Source organism: Neolamprologus brichardi, chromosome 7 (assembly GCF_056152115.1).
Source record: "Neolamprologus brichardi isolate AB-2024 chromosome 7, ASM5615211v1, whole genome shotgun sequence".
NCBI classification, from domain to species: domain Eukaryota; kingdom Metazoa; phylum Chordata; class Actinopteri; order Cichliformes; family Cichlidae; genus Neolamprologus; species Neolamprologus brichardi.
In genome coordinates this window covers 38,680,237-38,703,511 of record NC_142110.1, presented here as the reverse complement: position 1 = coordinate 38,703,511, position 23,275 = coordinate 38,680,237, and the positions used below count along the sequence as shown (strand labels likewise).

At 37.7% G+C, this 23,275-nt stretch overlaps 1 protein-coding gene across 1 annotated transcript in view; it reads right to left on the bottom strand.

Moving 5' to 3' along the window:
• The window catches only part of LOC102785710 (leucine-rich repeat transmembrane neuronal protein 4), a 101,787-nt gene extending 94,349 nt beyond the window's left edge, over positions 1-7,438 (bottom strand). The window contains exon 1 of the mRNA XM_006795609.2: positions 6,689-7,438. Within this exon, the coding sequence (XP_006795672.1) occupies positions 6,689-6,692 (4 nt within the window). The 5' untranslated portion in view covers positions 6,693-7,438. The remainder of the gene's footprint in view (positions 1-6,688) is intronic.
• Between the last annotated feature and the right edge of the window lie 15,837 nt (positions 7,439-23,275).

Below are 23,275 nucleotides of genomic sequence, written 5' to 3'. Positions count from 1 at the left end.
ACTAATACAAAAACTGAACTTTTTGACCTCCATAATAAACACAGGAATTGTTGTGAATGCATCTGAAGGAAAAGTCCCTCACAGTACAGCCTATATTATTATAACATATTTGAAAAGCTTAAAACCAACTTCACCAAACAAGAAAGTCAGGACAAAGCATAAGTGCTGTTAAGGATGAAGGATCCATTTTCTTAGCCACTCATCTGATTTACAGTTATGCAAAAACAACCTCAGATGAACAATTACACTAAATGTTATTTCTTTAAAAGCCTAAATGCTATGCAGACTACATGCAGTGGGGAAAAGTTCGCTCTTACTACTTCCATAGATTTCAAGAGGGTAAATTGCTGCCACGTGCTACTAATCGGCAACGCTTGATTAATTAATGATATGCATTGTAATTTTCCTACCAAATATGTGCATAGCTGATAAAAAATGTGCAAGTTTGGGGTTTCCGAATTTTGCCTACGGACATTACAATATGCAGACTGGAGGAACCCGACCACTGACCTTTGGATTAGTGGATATTCAACTCAAACCTTTAACCTTCTCCAATGATGTAGGAAATATTTTCGTAGCACATTTTGGGCCCATTACTACCAGTTATTTATCACGTAAATGCCACAGCTTGCCTGTGTATTGTTCCTGACCATGTGCATTCCTTTATGGCTGCAATTTTCTATCATCGACAGACTACTTGCAGCTTAATAGTGTGAACCATGTCATGACCAAAAGTCATTTCACTTCAATGGCTGACAGTGAGTTAAATGGATTTCAATGGCCTTTCCAATCAGCAAATTATAATCCAGTAGAATACACATTTGGGGTGTGGTACAATAGGAGATTCAGGGCTGAATGTGGATGTGCAAATCTGGATTTTATGATACAACAATATCACCGTGGTACACAATCTCAAATCAACAATTATTTTAATGGACCCCCACCTTGCATCATCGTGTTCCTAGACAACTGAATAGTGGATGCATATCTTTGCAATATGCTGGTTTTAGAACAGCAGCACCTTCCTAACAAAGCACCATAATTTCTGAGCTATAAAGGAATAGCAATCTATTTTCAGGATTAACCTTTCAACCAAAGAACAATTTAAGAATGCACTGCCTTAAAATCTACTTTTGTTAGAGATTCCATCATCAATAAGTGATATAAAGAAATGTTATTTACTTATAAGGCAAAGTTGACATCAGTTAGTTTTTATGTCAGTGCCTCTGCAAGTTTACAGTGAATACCCACTGAAAATCAATGTTGAGAGAAGAAACTTTACACAATCATATCTTTATCTGCATTTATATTCCATTGTCCTATAAGCAGTCATTGTACTAAATGCAGGAACAGATAAGTCATGAAAGGGAGCCCGCAAAGAACAAATTAACATTCAAGAGCTTATGGTTGTGTATGCAATCCTGGAGGCATTTCAATTTAAACTCCAGACATTTCATTTTTAACCAAACAGAGCAGTACAGATTTTGTGTGAATCATCACTTCTGCTTTCCACAGGTCCAAATATAAAAATCTGAATAAACCCCATGGGAACACACAGCTCATCTTGGGTGTAGAAAACAACCACCTGAAATCCAAATGTATGTGTGGAGAATGTCATGGCCCACATGTGAATGATGCATAGAATTGTTAGTTTCTTAAAGAGTCGGGTATTGTGAATGCACAGAATTCTTGGTTTTGGGGTTACATTTTTTGTTTTAAAAACTAGTTCAAAAGTGAAAAAAAGGATTAAGTCCCTGTGATATCACTCCTTGTTCTGTGATGTGACCGAGTTCTTTCCAGCACAAACATTCCCCTTTACAGAGCCAATAATGATCTGTTGTTAAGATACATTGATTTTCTCTTTGGGGAGGTAGTATGAGGGAATTCACTTCTTTGTGTTACTCAAGGCAAGATCATCAAGTGTGGACTTGATGACAGTCATCACAATGAAAGAGGTTATTATGTCAAAACGGAAGATGTCCATGGTTTTAAAATGTAGAATATGTCTATATGGCAGAGATATGTTAAAACATGGAACACTTTGGAGATAGCTTTGGTGTGTTGGTGATTTAAATTTTGCTGGGTTTTTTTTGTAATCATAACAGGATTTGTCATAAATGAGTGCCTGACATAAAGTGGCTGAGAGGCATCATGTAGCATATGGTATCTAACATAGCCATTTTGCTCTTTGCCAAGCATCTGCTGATCCCATATGGGTATGGTATGTGTATTTGTCTGTGTCTAAGAGTGTGATGGATAGAGACACACTTATTGTTTGTTTTCAGAAGAATCTTTCATCATTTCTTACAGATGGAGGGAACCATAGAACACTGCAGATAATTTGTGCTGGCTATTGATTATACTAGCACATACATCAATCATGTTTCTTCATCTTGGATCTTACTATTGTGATATTTAAACATAAATATTGCAGAGAGAGAAAGACGATGATCACAACATGCAGTATTTCTAAATGCAGACAATTTGGTTTTTGCTTTAACATTTGTGAACGCAAGTTTCACTTGTCATTACTGTCATGCGTCAGAGGCAAACAGAAAAAAAGACTGGTAAAGTAAATAGACAAGTAATGATGTACAAGAATACTCATGTGTGATGTTTTATGTGCATTCAAAGGTATTTTAATAGACAACACTTTAGACTCGGAGGTTATTGAAGCTATGTTTTCTAAATCTTGCATTTAAGCATAAAGAAGCAACCCCCACTGTTTTCCTCTCTCATGTGCATAATATGTTTACTTTATTAGAAGAGTCGTCTCTTAAAGACTAAAGCTGCCTCACACAACACCCTTTTCCCCTTACTGACACTGTATGTGGTTTAATGAGAGCTCTATGCTCTAATGCCTCTGTAAGTCATCTCCTTCCTCACTCATCATCTAATCATATTCACAAAGGAGCACAAGTCACCCGTTCAGGTGTCACTCAAAGGATTGGTGTTTCTTTTACATCTAACCTGATGTTCCCCTCACTATTACTGTTCTTCTGCTGCATCAAGATGAACAATTTCTCCTTTATATTCCATTGTGTTTAAAATATGCTGGTTTCACATGCCCTTGAACCCTCAGCACCATAAGAATGTATTTATAATGTGCCGTCCATTTTATGTATGTGGTCAAAATCATCCTCTCAGCCCTTCTCACTTCCCTGCTTGATTTCCATTTTCACTTCCTAGCCATGTTTTCTTTTCTTTTTTTTCTTGCTTGTGTTGAGAGTCACCATTTATGATGAACATTGTTCTTGGACAGAGTTTATTGTTCTTTATAATGTATAGATCTGCGCTTATCATTTTTCTCCGTCACTCTGAGCAGTTTTATCTCAAAATCTAATGAAGATGGATATGTCGCAGTTAAAGTTTGTCCAAAGGCATGTGTGTAATGCTTAGTTATGTAGCAGACAGCCCTGCTGTCCTCAGCACGAGAAGATAGCTATTTCTGCCTCTCAACCCTAACACATAGAGAGAGTAAGTGCACTTTACTGCTGACCTAAAATAAAACCAAATGTAGCTTAATAACTTGGCAAATGGACTCACTAACTGGTGCACTTTGAGTGCACACAAGTGGTTCATTGCTATTTGCTGCCTGTCATTGACAAAACTGCAACCAGACTAAGTTTTGACTGTGCACAGAGACTGGGGAGTAGCCTAAAACATAAGGAAGCACGTCCCCAAATCAGCCTAAGCCATCCTATTAGTCTCCAATTATCTTTGAGATGATAGCAAGGCCTGCCAAGTTGGACTCATTTTAACAGTTGTTGGAAAACATTGTGTCCTTGTAAGCCTGCCTTGTGTTTGTTAGAAACCAAGTAGAAAAGCACTGGGGGGAGTATCGTCAAGAATACCGTGTGCAAACAAGCACACATAGATATGCGTATATACTGAGACAAATAGACCGAAAGAGAGAGAGAGAGAGAGAAGGAGAAAGAGAGAGAGAGAAACAATGTTTTGTTTTTGCCCCTTGTCTGATTCCTGATTTCCCTTGGTGGCAATAGTTCCATGAAGGTAGTCAGAGAATAAGTAATCAGTGCACTCTACTCACTGCAGTGCAGTGGAATAAGTCTCTGGCCATATCAAATTCCTCTCTGAACTCCCTAAAGTGCTTTTCATTATGGTTACTGTAACAACACAACATATTGCTGCAAGTAACGGCATGTAACCAAAATTCTTGTGGTTGCAGTGATATTTTGAGGGCAGCAAAAAACTAGTAATACAATTTCTGTTTTAAGTTCAATACAAATTTGCCTGTAGCCTCATATAACACTGTGCTTTCTATCATCTTTTATGTCATCTTAACATAGCTTGTATAGCTTAATTGACAACCAAAGAAGGAAAAAAAAAAAAAAAAAAAACCAAGCTCCACACATCATATTTTCAACCCATTACTCCAGTAAGGTTCCTTAACATGCTTGTTATTTGTTACTATTAACCTAATCCAGCAGTAGAAAATATACCTTTTTGCACTAACTTAGCTTCCTTGATATCATCTATAATAGTTCTTTGTTTGATGTACCTAGGAGAACTTAGCTCTGTAGACTGGCATTCTCACATCAAAACATTTTTTTTCTCTCTTTTCCAGTTGAAACTTTGTGCAGCAGCTGTTTTAAGTGCCATCTTCATAAACAATCAGACTGAACCACATGGGGTCTGTAACTTTCTTTTCATTTCTGTTTCAAATTTGGCTTGTGAAACAAAACAATCATGGCTGACTTTGTGTGACAATTGTCTACAGTTCTAACCACAAGAACTATCACAAGCTGTAGTCAACCAATGCCTTCCATAAACAGGTATTAATATTGATACTAGATGTCATATCAAAAGTCCATTCTGGCATTGAATTTTTTCCCTTTTCCTTTTTAAAGAACTGCTGCCCTCAAGGGCCTGTTTAGCCTCTCTGTTTACCTGGTTCACCTGAAGTGCACAGGTCCAACAAATGTCATCTGTTGCTACACTAGATTACTACTTGGAACTTGAAATCAGAGACTAAAATATTACACAAACTAACAGCTAAACAATTGTATTTCTTGTTTATAAGGACAGCTGTCTTTTTTTTCTTTTTTTTGTTTTTGTTAATGGAGCTCTAGATAACCATATGCAAAAGGTTATTTAGAGCTCCTTAACCTATCTTAAACCCGTGCAATTCCATCTCAAGCGGTGGCTTTTAGCTGTCCCTACCTCACTGTTCCCTTTCCAAAAGTAGATCTCTAATGATATGGTCCATAAAACATAAGTACATTGCATGCTGTTAATGAAGAGCATCCCAGTCAGCTAGACTGGTGGATGAGTGAGACTACAGCGCCATGCAATCATCAAATAATAGTGGGCAAAAGCATGCTATGTGGTTGACACTTTGTACAAGAATTTCTGAATTTCTGAGATTTATTATTGAATTAACAAAAAAGGAAATAAAACAGATTTATTCAATTAGTACATCAGTACATCTAATGCACAATGCCTCTGAGCTCCTGCAGCCTTTGTGTGCTCTTGTAGAATATATCGATGTGGTGCAGTACCCTACTGTGGGTTAATATATCATGTGGTCTCACAATTAATGGAACAGCCTCACCAGTAATCTTTTTCATCTGTATGTTAGTTAAGAATATGGACTTTGCCTGCTTCCGATAATAACATCAGGCGGAGGAAATGCACTAATGGCATTTGAGGAATTGTAGTGGGGTGGAAAAGAATGCAAAAATCTAACTGTTAAATTCCAAGAAATGGACAAATGGAATAGGAAAGAGTGGGTGGTGGGTATGGTTTATGAGCTTGTAACTGTGCGCAGGCGTAAGGGGAAAAAGAACAGGGAAAATGGTCAATTCTAATCAGAAGTGAGAACAAGATGCGGAAACATATATGACTGTGTGTTAGTGAAGAGGGGGAGACAACACATACACTCTCTCTCACACACACACACACACACACACACACACACACACACACACACACAAATACATAGTAGGCTACTGATACAAAGACATACAGCCATATGCCCAATTTGGAGATTCCCTCTTCATGGCAGGTTCACAATACCGGTTATCTGAATGGTTTGCAAGGAAAAGTCAGCAAGACCGGATGGACTCTGATTAGAAGAGTTTTGGGGAGCAGTGACTGCGACTGGACAATGGGCTCCATGCATACAGATCAGATAAAAATGATTATGCAGGACCACGCTTTATAAAGTTGACTGTCTTCCAACATTTAGCGTGATTAGCATTCCGGTCCATGTCAATGAGCCAGCCACTCTAACTAGTAAGGAAAACAATGGACAGTCATCACTTGGGCAAACATGTTTAATTACTTTGTTCTGATTACTGCACCGAATCTGTTATCGTACAGTGTTGAAAAATACGAATTAACTATTATTAGTCTGTAATAAGCCACACCGTCAGGAAATGGAGGAAAAGCACACTGCAGCTCTGCGACTAACAGGCAACAGCACGGGTTTCAACCACATTCCACAAGCTTCACGAACCACTTAATGAACGGCACTATAACGCTTATTGGATGTTAACACGCTGCATTTGAAAAGGCATGCGTTTTTAAACATCAGATTCAGAGCAGATTTATTCTGGAACAAAAGATGAAGATAATTGTGGTCTGTATTAAGAGGAAGGAGAAAAATGAGTGTATTTCACATTAACTTACGCTATCGAAAAGATTGAGGCATAAACAAACTTACCCATATCCGCTTATCTGTTAGCTCCAGCCTACAGGTTTTAACGGCTTCTAGTGCGCGACATCCGAGTCCGCATGACGCGCTCTCCACAGTCAGGTATCGTTCTAATCCACTAGCCCTGTCTCTCCGCGCAGCCGCCGATTCCAAAGCGCACCTGCCCTTTACTCTCCCGGACCTGGGTGCACTATCCGGTTTAGTTCTGCATCTCTAACCGTGCAAATCAGCCGGGGCGAATGTCATTTACTTCCAACTCCGAAATAAAGGGATAAAAATCCGGGTTCAGAATTCCTTATCCATCTCTTCGCTGCAAAGGATCACTCTCTCTTTTTCAAATAACAGCCAGAAAGAGTACTGCATTAGGTGCAGATAATAGCGAAGCCACATCCGAGTAAGTCATGTCAGTCTTACACATGCAGATTTTGCGAATATCCAGGTAAAAAAAAACAAAAACAAAAAAACTTCACAATTATAGTGCAAAAAAAATGCGGGGCGTAATGTTCCAGTAGACTCCCCAGCCCCCAGATTCCTAATAAACCTCTGCGTCTCTGTTCTCAGAGATGCTCAGTACAATCCGCGCATAGCGCGCAGGAAAGTAAGGCGAGGATATCCCCAAGTCGTTGTAAACGCTGTCAGCGGGTATCACGAGATAGTCAAATCTTCAAATATCCACCTTTTTGTAAACCTTTGATTCTCGTTGTTGCTCGGTTTGAAATGCAGCATGACGCTGTTGTTAATCACGTCTACATGTCAAAGCAACTTTGTCAGGCAGAATCGGAATGCCCTCTTCTGGTGAGAGAACGATTCAGGAGCTCGTCCAATGTCGTCACGATCATGTTTTGGTGGTATGATTTTTTTTTTTTTTCTATTATTACTTATGAAAGCCAGTTTACACTGATAGTTTGCACTGCTAGATAATAACTAAATGGAATGAACTTTAGTATTCGTATTTCATGTATGTGAGTTTTGGACAATATTCAGAAATGGTTGTTGGTTAGCACTTTGCTTTAGTTGTTTGAATTATGCTTGAGATTATTTCTAGGGTGCTTATTAAGTTTGTGATACGAAGCTAAGAAACGCAAGTATCCTATACATATGTGCATAACTATGAGAGAATGGGCACGTTGCAAAGGCAGCTCTAATATATTCCCATACAGAGGATCTATGCAAACTGCTGAATGATGCTGTCCATGGTGCTGAATTTAAAGATTGTTATTTTGTTGCTGACTGACGCCTTTCCAGAACTTTCAGGACTAAACTCTTTTATCTCAGTTTACATGCAAAATTATTAATATTATTATTGTTTTATTTTTACTTAATATGTTACAGAAAACGTGTCACCCCAAAATACCAGAATTCTTAAATACCACTGCATTTTCAATAATTTGCATTGAAAATGCAGTGGTATTTAACTCACATCGTCTCCCTCTGCATGACCCCGGTGGCCTTTTAAAGCTTTTGTGTGTTTAAGAAAGAAATGGCCAGCTGAATTTTTAATGTCCATTGCATCTGCTCTGGGTTACTAATATATGGTTGCCCTTTCTTCAGACATAGCTCCATTCTTATACTGACATCAACTGCTTTAGTAAGTATTCTGACCCCAATTTTCTTTTGCACACTGCATTATCGATTCATTTTTACTTGAATGATAACATGTTTTCATATAAATTTCCACCTATTAACCCATGGCGCACTAACATATTTTTGGGGAGATTTTACATTTTTAAAAATACCATACATTTTTAATATCAAGATTTTGACAAACGTTCTTGGCCACCTACACATTGCACCTACAGGAACTGCTTGACCATGGAAAACATTTGGCATTTGTGACCAAGTTGCTAAATACTAAATACTAATACTTTCACTTTACAATAATACTACTTACCAGAAATAATAAAACTAATACCAGTTAATGATTGAACATCTAGGAGGAATTTTGCAAACTGACTGCAACACCACAAGCTCTTTAGAATGTTTACAAATGTTAGACAGCATGGCTTTCTACTTTTGTCTTTAGAGTGTATGTTTTGAACTTTAATTCAGACCATCTTTATTTGTTCTAAAACACAACACTGCTTTTAGAAGTTAGTGGTGATGTGTTAAGAGTGTCTGTGACAAACTGTAAATTCCAGTGGCACCTCTGTTCCTATTTCTTTGCTGTAACCCTTTTCTGTGAATTTGAAATATGTCATGATCCCTACCCACAGTGTTTCATGTGTCAGTTAGATATTTGAAAAGGATCCACTTTTCCAATTTGTAGTGCAAGACAAAATTAAGTTTAACTCTTTATTGACATTGCACAGTCATGTGTTGTACAAAGAAATTGTAGTACTGTCCCACATCAGTGCTAAAAAAGTTAAGCAAAACACAATAAACAAGTAACATATATATAGAATACAATATACAGAGATGAAGAAGTCATGCAGATTTAATTGTGTTTAGACAAAAGGGCACTGTCATAAAGATTTGGAAAGAAATAGTCAAATCTTACTTTTACCAGTTTATTCCAACTATCATGGCTGGAATTAATCAGTGAAATTGAGATTTATTGTGCCAAATTCAGATTTATTGCTATGCTCTACACCTGTTTTCAGGATATCGCTTAACATTTCCAGACAACCTCCAATACCATCTTAAAATTAAGCATCTTGCACTGTGGTTCGGCCGCTGTATCTGCGCCCATGCAATTTGGCTGATGACTTTACTTCTGGATTCAGTTCAACAAGCAGAGGCCATTCTGCTGACGGTGCTGAAACAATTAATACCCTGTGAAGTTATGGAGATACAGGCTGTGCCAGCCCATAGGCTACAGCTGTGATTTCTCTTCTAAAGAATTATAACTGTTAAGTTTAAGTTTACCTTTTTACTCTGCCAATTAATCACTTGTTTATTTATGTGCCTATTGGATAGATAGTATTTGACAAATAAAAAAGATGCAAAAACAGAAGAAGAAACATGAATTAGCTGCTTGGACAGAAACTATATCTTATGCTTTGTTTTCATGTAAAATACTTTTTACTTGTTTTGACAATATACAGCCAAGTGTAACTGTTCACTGCCATGGGAAATTGTGTCAACCTAGAACAAAATGTAGCTTTAAAGATAAAATTTACCAAAACATTCAGCCATGGCTGTAACTATGTTTGTTGCCCAGCAACATTCACACTGAACAATTTTTCAAGTTGTTAAGTGTCAAGGTGATTTCAATAGCACTGCTTTTTGAGCTCCCTCACTATTATCCTTCACATTCTAAAGAAATGCATTTATCACCCTCTTTTGAGATTAGCATTATCCACATAACATTATAAAAATACAGCAGGATCTCAGTGTTCTGGTGTGAAATATTCAGTTTAATGCGATTGTATACTGTACACATTCTAGTGATATTTGACACAGGAAATGACTTGTCTTGTAAATGAGCAAATGCCAGATGCAGAGGTAATCTTTATTGCCTGAAAGCTGTCTGTAAGCCTATAAGTTAATCTGTTGGAAAACAAAATAATACAGAAATATGTGTACATGCTTATCTGTATATACTTAGTTTGACTGACATGGTACTTATATAATTCTACAATAATTCAATACTAAATGTTTAAAAGAAAGCTATTTTGCAGGGATTTGAATATAAGATGGATTAAATGACTGTGGATGGTTTGGTGACCTACCTGTACGGGTAAAATGTGTGGCCCTAACTTGTGCACTGTGTTCTTTGTAAGTGATTCTGACAACAGAAGATATTTTCAGGCTCTCTCCAGGGTGAGAGACAGCGCCGTCCTGTCCTTCCCATGTTCACATTAGACTGGGACTTGTTCTCTAGTGTTCTTTTCTTTTTCCATTTCCTCTGATCTTAAGCCTGGCAGAATCGTCTTAGCCTGCCTCAAGGCAATTTTCAACCTGACACTGAGTTTCTCAGGTTCACCTATGAATGTGAATCCTCAAACAAATATCCAGGGACAGCTTATATGGTGAACACTGAGCCTTTTGAAAATAAAAGTTTTTATTGTAGCCCCATATTTTAAAAAAAATGTTTTTGGTAAAAAGAATATTACATTGCCAAGGTTGCCACAGCAGATGTTGAAAATCTCTGTTTTGCAGGTTGTTTCCATTAACCTTTACCCCAAGCTGGCTTCCAATCTGGAGTGCTGTGTTTCACACACTGCAGTTCAGGTTGGAGCTGACATGTTTGGGCTTGAACATACATGATACCAGACATATGTAAAGTGTTTGAAGCATGTAAACAAGCAGGATAAAAGGCTTCTATTTGTATTGCCTGCACAAGGATAGATAGAGTTTACATGTTGTGCTAATGTTCTTATCTTCTTATGGTTATTAGACTGCATCAGTGGTGGAGCATGTTCCAGCCTACTGACTATATACAAAATCCTCTATATATCCTGGCCAACCATTTTCCAATTCATGGCTCTGTCTTTTTGAAATGCATGTACATTTTATCCACCACATATAGGCATTCATATGGTACTACTAATTGGGAGGCTGGTGGTTTGATCCCATGTCCACATGATAAAGAGTCCCCAGGCAAGATATTGAGCCTCAAATTGCCCTTAATGCAGCCATTGTGTGTGTGTGTGTGTGTGTGTGTGTGTGTGTGTGTGTGTGTGTGTGTGTGTGTGTGTGTGTGTGTGTGTGTGTGATAGAAAAAAAGTGCTTAAAGCGCACAGAAAAAAGTGCTTTATGAAGGTGAGTGTGAATAGGTGAATGCGGCTTGTAGTGTAAAAGTGTTTTGAGTGCTCAGTAAGAGTAGAAAAGTGCTATGTAAATACAAATCCATTTGCCTTTAATATCTGTACAAAATGAACATTCATTACCAGTGAACATGAAAATGAACATTAAATTTTTTTTGTTCTATTACTATTAATATTTTTCGGCTGTGTAAGTAACTTGTTACGAAAAATGTGATTTAATTTTCAATTATGACTGTTGAAATCATAATGACTTTCTGGTTATTAGCTTCTGCATTTTTCTTTGTAAAATTAGGTCATTAATATCCGTTTTTAGAAAATGTTCACATTCACATTTTTCAAAAATGCAAATATAGCTTGGCAAGTTAAAAAAAAAAAAAAAAACTATGCCGACTGCTGTTGTGTTCTATGTTCTTCTAAGACTTTTAAATTGCAAAGGATGAACTCTGACTAGTCCAAAAATGTAAAGCATACCTGATCATAACTGAAAAGGAAGTGTCTGCATAAGCATTCACATGTTTATTGATTTTAAAAATTCAGATTATTTACACTTTTAAATCAATTTACCTTAACAGTACTTTCACACACAAAAAATAATTGCACGGTGCTGTACCAGACGTGACAACAATGACGGGATGAAATTTTGCTGATTAGACACACTACAGCTTTGCACTGTTTCAGTGTTTCTCTCCAGATTTTGTTCCCTCAAATGTTTGATTCCATGCCTACTTCATGTGTTTTGTCTTGGCAAAGATGTGAGAGATAAGAGGTGGGCATCTGTGTATGGCAGTGCCTTGCCATCTGTCAACTGCCCATGGGGTCTCTGTGGACATAAGCTCACATGGGTAGAACATGGGTAGGCAAAGAGAGTCTCCAGTAATAAAAGAAAATATGAGAAAAGAAAGAATTAGAAAGATAAGAAAAAGAAATACAAAATTCAATATAAATTCAATTGTGCAGAGAAGATAAATGTACACAAATTACCCAAGTTTACTTTTGCAAGTACACCATATGTTGTGAATTTTGTAGCCATGATTTCCTCTATACCGACAACCTTTTTACAACTATGTGGGGTCAAAAGCAAAGACACAAGGGTGTCTTTTAATGCTCTGAGAGAAGGAAAAATTTACATAATGTGAGATGATAAGGATCAATAAACCCAGCGGATCAATGAGGTCCAATTACAGGCCACTGGAGTTTCTTATCTGCTTCAGTTTAACTTTGTGCTGCCTGTGGTCCTCCACTTTCATTAAATCCCCAGTGTGATTAGGCTGGCTGATTGGCACAAGTTGAAGATTATCGCAGAATAGGATCACTGTTTGCCTGCTTACTTTTGTGTTCAAAGACACAAGAAAAGCATCCTCAAGGACACATTTTATGTTAGTGATAAATAGTGCTCCTGTTTCTGTAGAGGCCATATCATTAAGCCATTATTATATTGTATCTCATTATTTTCTGTAATTCCATCAATGTTAATGAATCTTTTTTTACTTTTGACCTTTTGAACTCTGTGGATAACTGTAACAGAAAAAGATTATTATGTTTTTTTGGTTTCTCCTCATCTTGCAGGTTTTGAGGACTGCACCTTTTTTAAAGTGCATTCACCTGTGACAGAGCCAAAGCCATTGAAGGTTACAGCCAGGAGACACATTGGGGAAAAACTGGCTTTTTTTTTTTCAAAACATGTACACACACAAACACCTCTACGGATTTCCTGAATAGTCCAAAACACTTTTTTTATGCTTCTCTTCTCTTCATCTACATTTGTTATTCTAGGACTTGTGCACTGTAGAGTCATTTTTATTGTCCGATGCTTCCCATTTGACTTTCATCTGAGCTGAATGAATAGTACTTGACAGTTGACGGAAAAAAAATCTTTTCATCTTTTCCACCAACTTTATTGTTGACTTATGGATTACAGACTCAGTGCGAGCATCTCTTTGGTGAAGATGAAGTAGACAGTGTTTCCTGCACATGGTGTTTATCGTGTCATGGTGACACTGTAGTAGAACACAGATTAGTAAGCTTCACAAGAGCGCTTACATGTGATTCAGCATGTTTGGCCAATTACTCACCATGCTACCCGTTCCCTTGACACACCCACTTTGTGCCACATTCCAACAGCAGTGGTAGATCGTCTGACTCCGTCCCCTTATCCCGCTCTCTCCCCTCATTCTTCTATTTTTGGCATCAGACATTCTGGGCACGTAGGTCTCAGCACAATGTAAATTATTCAGCCTGGCTTGCCAGAGGCTGGGAGCAAATCATAAATCGCAGATGGTCTCAGGCTATTTCATACGGGTGACTGTGGTTAAACACCAATGCACAGAATCATTTTCAAACCCACACAAATATAAGGTTTCATTACTTGTAGCTCAGTGAGAGAGTATTTGATTTTGAACTCACACAGCGTGGCCTTTTTGTTGTATTCAAATTTGCACTGTGTGCTCGTAGCATGTTACACGTGGAAAACCTTTGATTTTTGGCTTGACTTCAAATAAGATTTCTGCAGAGGTTACTTAACCATCAGGGAATGCAGAATATGTACGATTTTTCCGAATGACTTTGCTGCTTTTTTACCTTTATAGGACATCAACAAAAAGCTTTACCACAATATTCACACATGCTGTTTCCTACGTTTATACAGTGAGGGAAATGGTTAACAATGACGATACAAACAGAAAAAAAACCTAATTCCCACTACTTCAACATTCCCCATTTAATTGTCCCTGAAAGATTTTTTTCTTGTCTTCTCCTTTTTTTTTCAGATGATAATAACTGTAGCTCTACTTGGAAAAGTAGAGCCAGACAAAGTAGTCTACCCAACAAGATCTGAAGACATAGTAGCACTCAAATTTGTGGGCTAAACAAATTCTTTCTTTCTTGAAAAATATAAAGCTATCTGAAACGAGTCAGTAGCTGAGTTTTATGGAATGCAAAAGAACTAAAAGAATTAAGACTACATCATGTCCTTTCCAATTTCATTTTTTTTCTTAAGGAATACATATACCTTGTCTTCAAAGTCTGCTTTTTGCTGGCATCTAATAACTGGCACCTCAGAGAATTGGCAAGCACATTATAATGAGGTATTTTGAAATGTGTTACTATAGCTGGAAGCAACAAAAATGAAAAAGAAAGCTTTTCTCTGTGTTGTCCAGCGTTCCTAACTTGTACCATGTCAGGCTGATGCAGCATGTAGTAGCACTTCTCCCCTGTTTTGTTTGTTGAGTTCTTTGACAGTCTGAGGAAGGCCATGAAAAATGGCCGAAGGAAGCCGGTCTGGTGTCAGGCACAGATGCCAGAGTGAGGAGGTGCTCAGTAGGGCAGCACCATGTTTAGTGAGGCAGTTTGCTGTTTAATTACACACTGTGGGAGTCACCTTGCTCAGACCTCTGAGATCACAGGCTTAGGCCAAGGGCACAGCATACTGGCTTTTATGACCTAGATTTGGGTGACATGGGGATAAACACCATAGATACACAAAGACAAGGCGCATAAAACAGCTTAGCATACTTTAAACAAATCATTAACTTAAATTCATACCCTAGGTGATGTCAAAACCTCATCTTCACATTAAACCTGCAAAATTCTTTAAAACAAGCTGTAAAGGCATCAGTAATATTGTGTTACGTTTAAAGGTAATGACCAACAAATGTCTGTTTGCACATTTAAAAGAGCATTTTCCCATTTTAGAATCAAATTGTTATGTATAGCAAATGTGTTCATAATACAGTCTGACTTCGACACTGCCTCATCAGTGTTTGTGTGTGTGGGTGTGTTATGTTCTAAGGCATGTCAAATACTAATTCCACTAAGATAATATTGGCATGTTTCTTGATTTACATTTCATTTATTGCAAGTGTGCCCATAGTTTAACAAGGAAACATAACCAGAATATTTTTTTTCACAAAATTAGCCCATATCTCAACAAGACTATTTATTCAGACATATATTTGTATGAATTATTCTTTCAGCGATACACTGTTGTTTTCCAGTGTATTGGCTCGCCACAAAGGCATGTCCTAGGATGAGGAGGAGAGGAAATCATTAAAGGAAATCATTGAACCAATAGTAAGACTATAAGGTACAGCAGTTCCCCCCCTGGAGCCCATCACAGCATTGTACACTCGCATTATGGCCTAACATCTCAGAATTATATGATTAATCTAGCTGTTAAATTCACACATTACAGTACATCCAAGGAATAATATCTTTCCTAAAAAAAAAAGAGTCATATATGCTTCCATATGAGCACTGTTCGATGGAAGATGTGTTTCCACACAAAAAAACACAAATAAAACAAATTAAAAAGAAAATACAGCTGGTGGAGTGTTTGGTATTTTCTGATTTAGTTCTCATTCCACTTTCTCTCCAGTTCATATAATTACAGCATCACTGCAAGGACATGCGGCGACATAAAGTTCCTTTCCTGACAAACCTTAAATTGATGTTCTACAATCTGACAATGATCACTGTGGTAGCAGACTATGAAGGTGCCTTTAAAGAGAGTGGCTACAGTGAAAAAGCATTGTCACATGGAGCCCAGCTACCACTACAATCTTGCATTTTATATTTAGTTAATATTAGAAAGTATTAGAAAGTATATACAAGTATTGTAAAAATATTTTATTTCACAGGAAACTGTGCAGAGTTGTGAAAACAAAACAAAAAGCACATTTGTGGAGTTGTTGTGGCGCCATAGGACCTACTCAAAGTTTTATGGTCTTACAGGAGCTGAGCTCCTCAACATCCCACCATCTCTAAGAAGAAGTCCAGACACCCTTCAGACAAAGTTCATTTCTGATATTTTTCACAATTCCATTTTATTTTCAGTCACTACCATATGTTTGTGACCATAAATGAGCTCTGGAACATAGATCAACCTATTAATCAGCACCTTCAGGGTCAGCTCTCTCTTCACCACAGCAAATTGGTAGTGTGTCCACATTGCTGGAAATGCCACACCAGTCCAGTCAGTGTCACTCTACCACTTCATTCTCCCCTCACTCATGCCAAGACACAGAGATACTAAAACGTCTGCAATTGGGGCAGCAACTCATCCTTGACCTGGAGTGCGCATGCCACCCTTTTCTAGCTTATAGCAATGGCCTCAGACAATAGTGGGACTAATTCTCATTCCACGTGATTCACACTTAGCTGTAAATTGCCCCACTATGTTCATGCTAATCTATGTTCCAGACCTCTATGGCCCCACAATCCCAAGACCACTGAACCTTCTACCATCCACACTCTGGCTGCACCTACAAATTCTGTTCATAAATTATGAGATTATGAGACTAACCATTGGACCAGTTCCTTCTGCCCAGTCTGGCTTACTGTTGGCAGTGTTAACCAAGCTCTCACTATGACTGTACAGAAACCAGAAATTATTAAAAACAACTAAAGCTAATCAGACACAACAGGCAGTTATATCACCCAATTTGCCTCATGCTATGGTGGTTGTCAGGGCATGCTGGCATGTTACAGGACAAGCAAACAGGTGCTACCTTTCTATCTGTGATTCATGAGGAAAGATAACACCTCTGTGGAGTAGATCTTACAGCTGTGCACTGGAGAGTCAGCAGGTGGAATTTTCCTCACTTCCAGGAGGGTCATTGCTGCTCAGATTGGGGCTTGTAATGTAGCAGTATCAGCCCTCCTTTTCATGTGTGGCATGACCAGGGCATGCCCTAGTTCTTTCAGGTACAGTACAATGACATCTCTAGTGTTCAGATAACTTCCAGTCTGGCAAGCTCGTATCCAGATGATGGAGGCACACAGTGTGTTACTGTAATGCACGAATCATGGCAAATGTTAAGTGAACAAATAGTTCATAGGTATAGGTGGAATTGGGTCCTACCTTTAGCAAATATTTGAAAGAAAGTCAAGAAAGAAAGTCTATTCCACAATCAGAAACATGTGCACAGATCACAGACTATGAGATAATAACTTTTAGATTTTAACTATTGTTATGTATTTACTAATAATTACATGTTTACCTTGATACTCAATTGAATCCCTTTTCCTTTTGCACTCATAGTCACATGTGGCTCATTTGTTGTGGAGAATTCACTTTGGGAGCACTTCTCAATTTTTTTTTCTTAACACATCATCCACACTCACTCCATCCCTGTTCATGCTAATTTCCACTAATGATTAGTCAAGGATAAAGAAACGATGGGGCTTTTCACACGTTGCTAACAAGTCGAAGGCTCTTACCCCACAAAGATTAAGGGCAAGCTCTTTTGTGCACTCTGGAGTGAAGCCCAATAAATCCTCATTGATGTTCCAGCAGTGTAATTATCACAGGACCCAGAGGCAGAGATCAAATCACTGAGTGCTATTGACAGTGTAGCTTGATACAAACAGGTATGTTAGATAGGGCCACCAGAGAAACCACTGTGGGGTTTATCAGTTTGACATATCAGTCCTTGATACCTTTAAAATCTCACTCTTTTATCTGTCTCTGTAGGGTTTTGGCATATCCATTGTGGCCAATTGAAATGAATGATCTATACATGTGGAAGAGATATCATATGTACAGCAATCCACAGAGACATGGTTAGCTGAGAATACAAGAATGGTGGCTATCCAGGGAAACATTTTGCTGGTAAAGTAGGTGCATACTAAAGTTCCACATTAACAGAAATATGGATTTCATCTGATGCAAGAAACTTGCAAGTATAAAACTGTCACCCATCAAGCAATTGAATGTATTTGTTTGCTCTTATTTTCCTGAAAAGTAAATTTATTCTTTTTTTGATTGTTTTGTTTTATTTTGCTCTACATTTGATGCTGTCATACAACATGTAACATAATATCAGCTGTTATTTTAATACTGTAGAATATTTATAAAAACAGCAAAAATGGAGGACTGCTTACCACACAAATCCCAGCTTGATGGGGTTTGCCACTGTGGAAGAAGAGGAAAACAAGATAATCTTTGAATGGCATGAAGCATTGAGGGGTTGGAGAGGCAGAGAAAGATAAACAGCCAGAGAAAAAGAAAAAAGGGAGACAGAGAGCAATAGAGAGAGTGAGATTCAATTCTTTCCTCGTCTCTTTCTTGGGATGTGTGGGGTGTCTGCTCTGTATGCATTTCCGTGCCTCCAGAAGGACCAGTGTTTGTATGCACACACTGATGATTTTGACAGCTAGGCTGTATCAGCAAAACAAGGCCTTATAAATTGCACTGGTTTAGATGCTCCGTGCAAGTATTGACTGTTAATATCTTGGCTCGGCCTCTGTGGAATAGCACAACAACAAAACAGACACATAGAAATATCGGCTATCTCAGAAAAACACTGTAATTTTACAGGAGACATGCCGTATATGTGAATATGCTTGAATGCAACAAGCATGTACACATACATACAAATAATATATACCTTAACACCTTGTGGATACAACACTTTTCATAATGTACAGTATATGTTCATACATACTGCATACCCAAGTACTTGTGTTTGTTTCAAAGGCTTTGTGTTGCTGAATGTAAAATATTAAATTGAATACAAATTACCACATTTTCACCATATTTGCACATTCACCAAGGCTTCACACTTTGCAAAACAGGAAAACCTTAGGGAATGCTTAATAATATGCTTTTTTGGGGTGATTGGCTAATCCACTTATGCAGTGCTTGTAAATTCACAATACCAAAATCAATCATTATTAAAAGGGAAACACAACAACTATTCAGGCAAAAATGCATCTTAGAAACGAATGTATTTTTCGTCATTGTGATTGTGTGCTACGAAGATCTAAGCACTAAACCATGTTTACTACTTCCTCAGCCTTTGACAATGTAGAAGCTGATCAGATAAATAATTTCTATAGTAGTCACAATGTGTGCATTGTAACAAAGTAAATATAAAGTCTTTACTTGGCTTTCCTCTCACCTCAGTCACTCAAGGCAGATGGCAGCCCTCCTTTAGCTAGGATCTGCTGCAGGTCTCTTTCTGTCAAAAAGGAGTTTTTAACCAGACTGTCATCATACACTAGGTTAGGGGCAGTCATTGGCTTTCTCTCTAAGCTACCACAGGGTTTTATCTTATTGTTGTTGTGAACTGGTGCAAACTGAATTGAATGTGACACAATTATTTTCCTACTTATAAAAGTTATTGGCTATTTTTCTTTCAATAGCATAACATAAGCAACATTATTAATACCAACAACAACAACAACACCAAGAAGAAGAAGAAGAAGAAGAAGAAGAAGAAGAGGCTCTTTCTGGGTAGGTGCATACACAAGACCTGTCAGCAGGGAAAGTAATGAAAATCTCAGTGACATTAATGTATTCACCTTTAAATCCAGTAACAGATACTTTTAAGACCAAGTCAAGTTGAGAGGCTGCAGATCCAGTCCATGTTGTGGGGATCACAGCATTTCAAGACATCTATTAATTCTCATTAATGGGATTCTCACAGGCTTAGGACTAAGGATGATCGCTTCTAGAGGATGTTGCTCTCTATCTGCAGCCAGCTTGGCCAACCAATGAGTGGATGATAAAGCAAGAATATTGCCAAGGCAGTTCATCAGAGGCTTGGCCAACATTTGAAATTTGTTATTATTAGACAGAAATACTTCATGGAGTTCTTTTCATTAAGAAAATTTGTTGTGTTACTGCAGGTTGGCTTGATTTAATTTTGAATTCTATTGGCATGGTCTCCAAACACACTGATACGATTCTGTAAACTCTTAACATCCTTTCTTTCTGTTTCAATGTAGCTATCTAAATTGGCCCTGTCTTTAGTTTCTGAATATAGTGATTTTAAAGCAGAGGAAATACAGTTTGTGCCCTATTTTTGTGCATAGTGTCCCAAAGCTGGCCATTAATTTTCATTAAGTGCTGTCAGTAAGGACCATTAACCAGGCAAGAGAATAATCACCTCCCAGGAGTGGTGACCCGTTTATGGCACAGTTAAGGGTTAACTGAAACAACCCACCTTAGATGTACCAACATAAGACTTGCAGTACAAAACACAGTAAACATTTAGTTATGAACCTTTTTTCAAGATAAAATAAAACTCTGAAAATAAATGAATAAGTTAAAAAAAACTGAAAAAATTAGCACCATGCTTGTTAGCACCATGCTTCCACATGCTTGACATTGTGGAAAATGTACATGTTCAGAATATAATTCTCTGACAAACAAATGGATCATAGATTTAAGTCTTACAAAGGTTAATATGTTGACTGTATGTAGCATTATGTGAATTTGAAAAATGTGTCACTCTTTAAACACTTAACCATGTTGGCACATGCCAACACCTAAAAGCCTGACCTTAATCTACTGGATCAGAGGATTATCTCCTGTATTTTACACTACCACGAGGATTAAATTAAGCATTATTTGACCTTTTTTGTGTCAAATATATATTTTCATTGTGTCATAGTCCAGGCTGAGTGTCAGGTTGTGACTAATGTTTTTGCGTTCCTGCTCATGATTCCAGGTTCCACCCTGCTGGGCGGAGGGAGGATGACGACACACCTGTGTGTCATCAGCTCCAATTTTTGTGCCAGCATTTAAGGACCAGCTCGAGCCGTTATTCACCACCAGATTGTCTATTACCCTTTTGTGGGAAATTAGTGCTCATTTTGCAACCTTGTTGTTCAGCCTTTCTTTGTGTTAACTTTGGAATCTCTGTCTCCAGTTGTCCAAACCCTAGGCTAAGTATCCGCATCTTACCTGTTTACTTACGTGGTTTCTCACCTGGTTCTTTGACAAATATCTTACACTCACCTGCCTGCGCTTCTACTCATCACCATTCTCCAGTGTCTGGAAAGTACAAAACTGGGTTTGGTTCCAAACTCTTGCTCCACTGGACACTCACCTATCTCTGTTTCACAAGTAAGTCATTCAACCCTTCTCATTCTTCAGCAAAACATCCTCCATACTCAATAATACAGAACAAGTAGATTAACCCAGTTCTCCTCTCTTTCAGTGAATCTTTCCCTTGTGAAGCTCATGTCTCGTGATTACCTGTTACCATGATAAATAAAGTCATTGTTCTGCTTTTGAGTCCAAAACTTGGTATCGGCTTGACACATTATTCAGACTATAAGGTCATACGTTTGTTTTTCCAGCCTCTTATTGCTCATTTTTACCTTGTTTGAGACACGATGCTACCATCATAATCAAAATCACCTCATGAAATATTTCAGTTTCTGTTTAAATACATGTTTTGAATGTTACTAGTTGGTTTCAAGTGAGTGGGTCTGAACATTTTGTTTTCTATGTTTTAGTGTTGGGAAACTTTAACCAACAGCTCTAATTTACCTAATAAACACAAAGCAATCACTGGATATAAAGAGTAGGTTGCAGCATTACCTAAACAATCGGTTAAATTAGAAGTATCTGTTTCACAGCTGGAAATATGACAGTTTATCAGATACTTTTGAAATGTGATCAATTTGAGTACATTCTACTTTATTTATAGATAAATTGAAGTCATCAAGAACTTTGAGTTTAACTGAAAAGAAATAGATTTTTTTTTTTTAAAAAACACCTACTTTATTTATTTATTTATTTTTTGGGGTGGTGTGGGTTGGGGGTTGCATCAAGTAGGATTTTTGTGAATATAAAAAAATTGAAGTTACCAAGTGCAGTATTGTAAGGGGATCCCAGGAGGCATCTCACCCTTCAGTCTAAAAGACTTGTGGCAAGTTGTGTGACACACATATTGTGAAATTTTTTATACAAAGCCTTTGGTTTGAGGGGAAGTGACATCTTCTTTATACTACAGTTAGCTGTCAAGCCCGAGGCTGTGTAAGAATAGGTTCTACCATTTTAATGCGTTTTTCCTCCAATCCTTTTGGAAAACACGACTTTTTGTTTCGGTGAACATGATATATGTTTTTGAATTTTTAGCGTTATCCTTGGTAACCTCATGCTGTAATGTTTTTAATCAAATGCTATCAGTAAAATAAAGTAACAAAGGAAACTTGGAAAATAGTTTCATATGATTAAATCATACCAAGCGTATATAACAGTTTTGTGAATATTTTCACACTTCAGTTCAATCGTTCTCAGTCTTTGCAGTAGTTTCAGCAGCAGAATTGACTTCAGAGGCCTGGACCACCCCAGGCTGCACCATGAACTCTCCCAGGCCAATCACTTTGCTCTCTCCTCAACAGCCCCTGTGTAATCCCAGATCAAAGGTCTCAGAAAATCAGGACAGATTCTCTTGGGTAACATCCACATGAGTGATATGAAGCAGCATTTTTACTCATTCTCTTGCAGGTTATTGCTCGATAGCTGGACAATATTAAATACTTTTTCCTTTTCATTTTCATTATGCCTGAACTTTTCACTATATATATATATATATATATATATATATATATATATATATATATACATATATATATATATATACATTAGGGGTGCAACAATACACAAAATTCACGGTTCGGTTCGGTTCGGTTCGGTTCGATACTTTGGAGTCACGGTTCGATATTTTTTCGATACAAAAAAAATGTTCATGCCTTTTTAATTTGTCATTTATTAAATTTTCACGGCACATTCTGCACCACATCTCTGTGCGTTCATCATTTGTTTGAAGCCAGCTCACCTCCTGCAACCACTTTTCCGAGAATACGCGCTTCTTTTGTGGTTCGGACTCCTTCTGACATTTCTTTGGAGGTGGAGGAACATCACAGTAATTGCTTAAAGGAGCTTCTTCGACATCTTTAAGAGTTCTAAGCAAATGTCTGTCCTCCTCCTGAAAATCTTATGTACACAAACACGCGTTGCAACTTCTTATCTTGTGTGCGTTTTTTACTTTGACAGCGAATGCGCACCTGCAGACCACTTATGTGCAGCCCTGGTTATTTAGCTCGTCATATTGCAGCCACAGAAATTCTTTTGTCCATGAAACCATAAAGC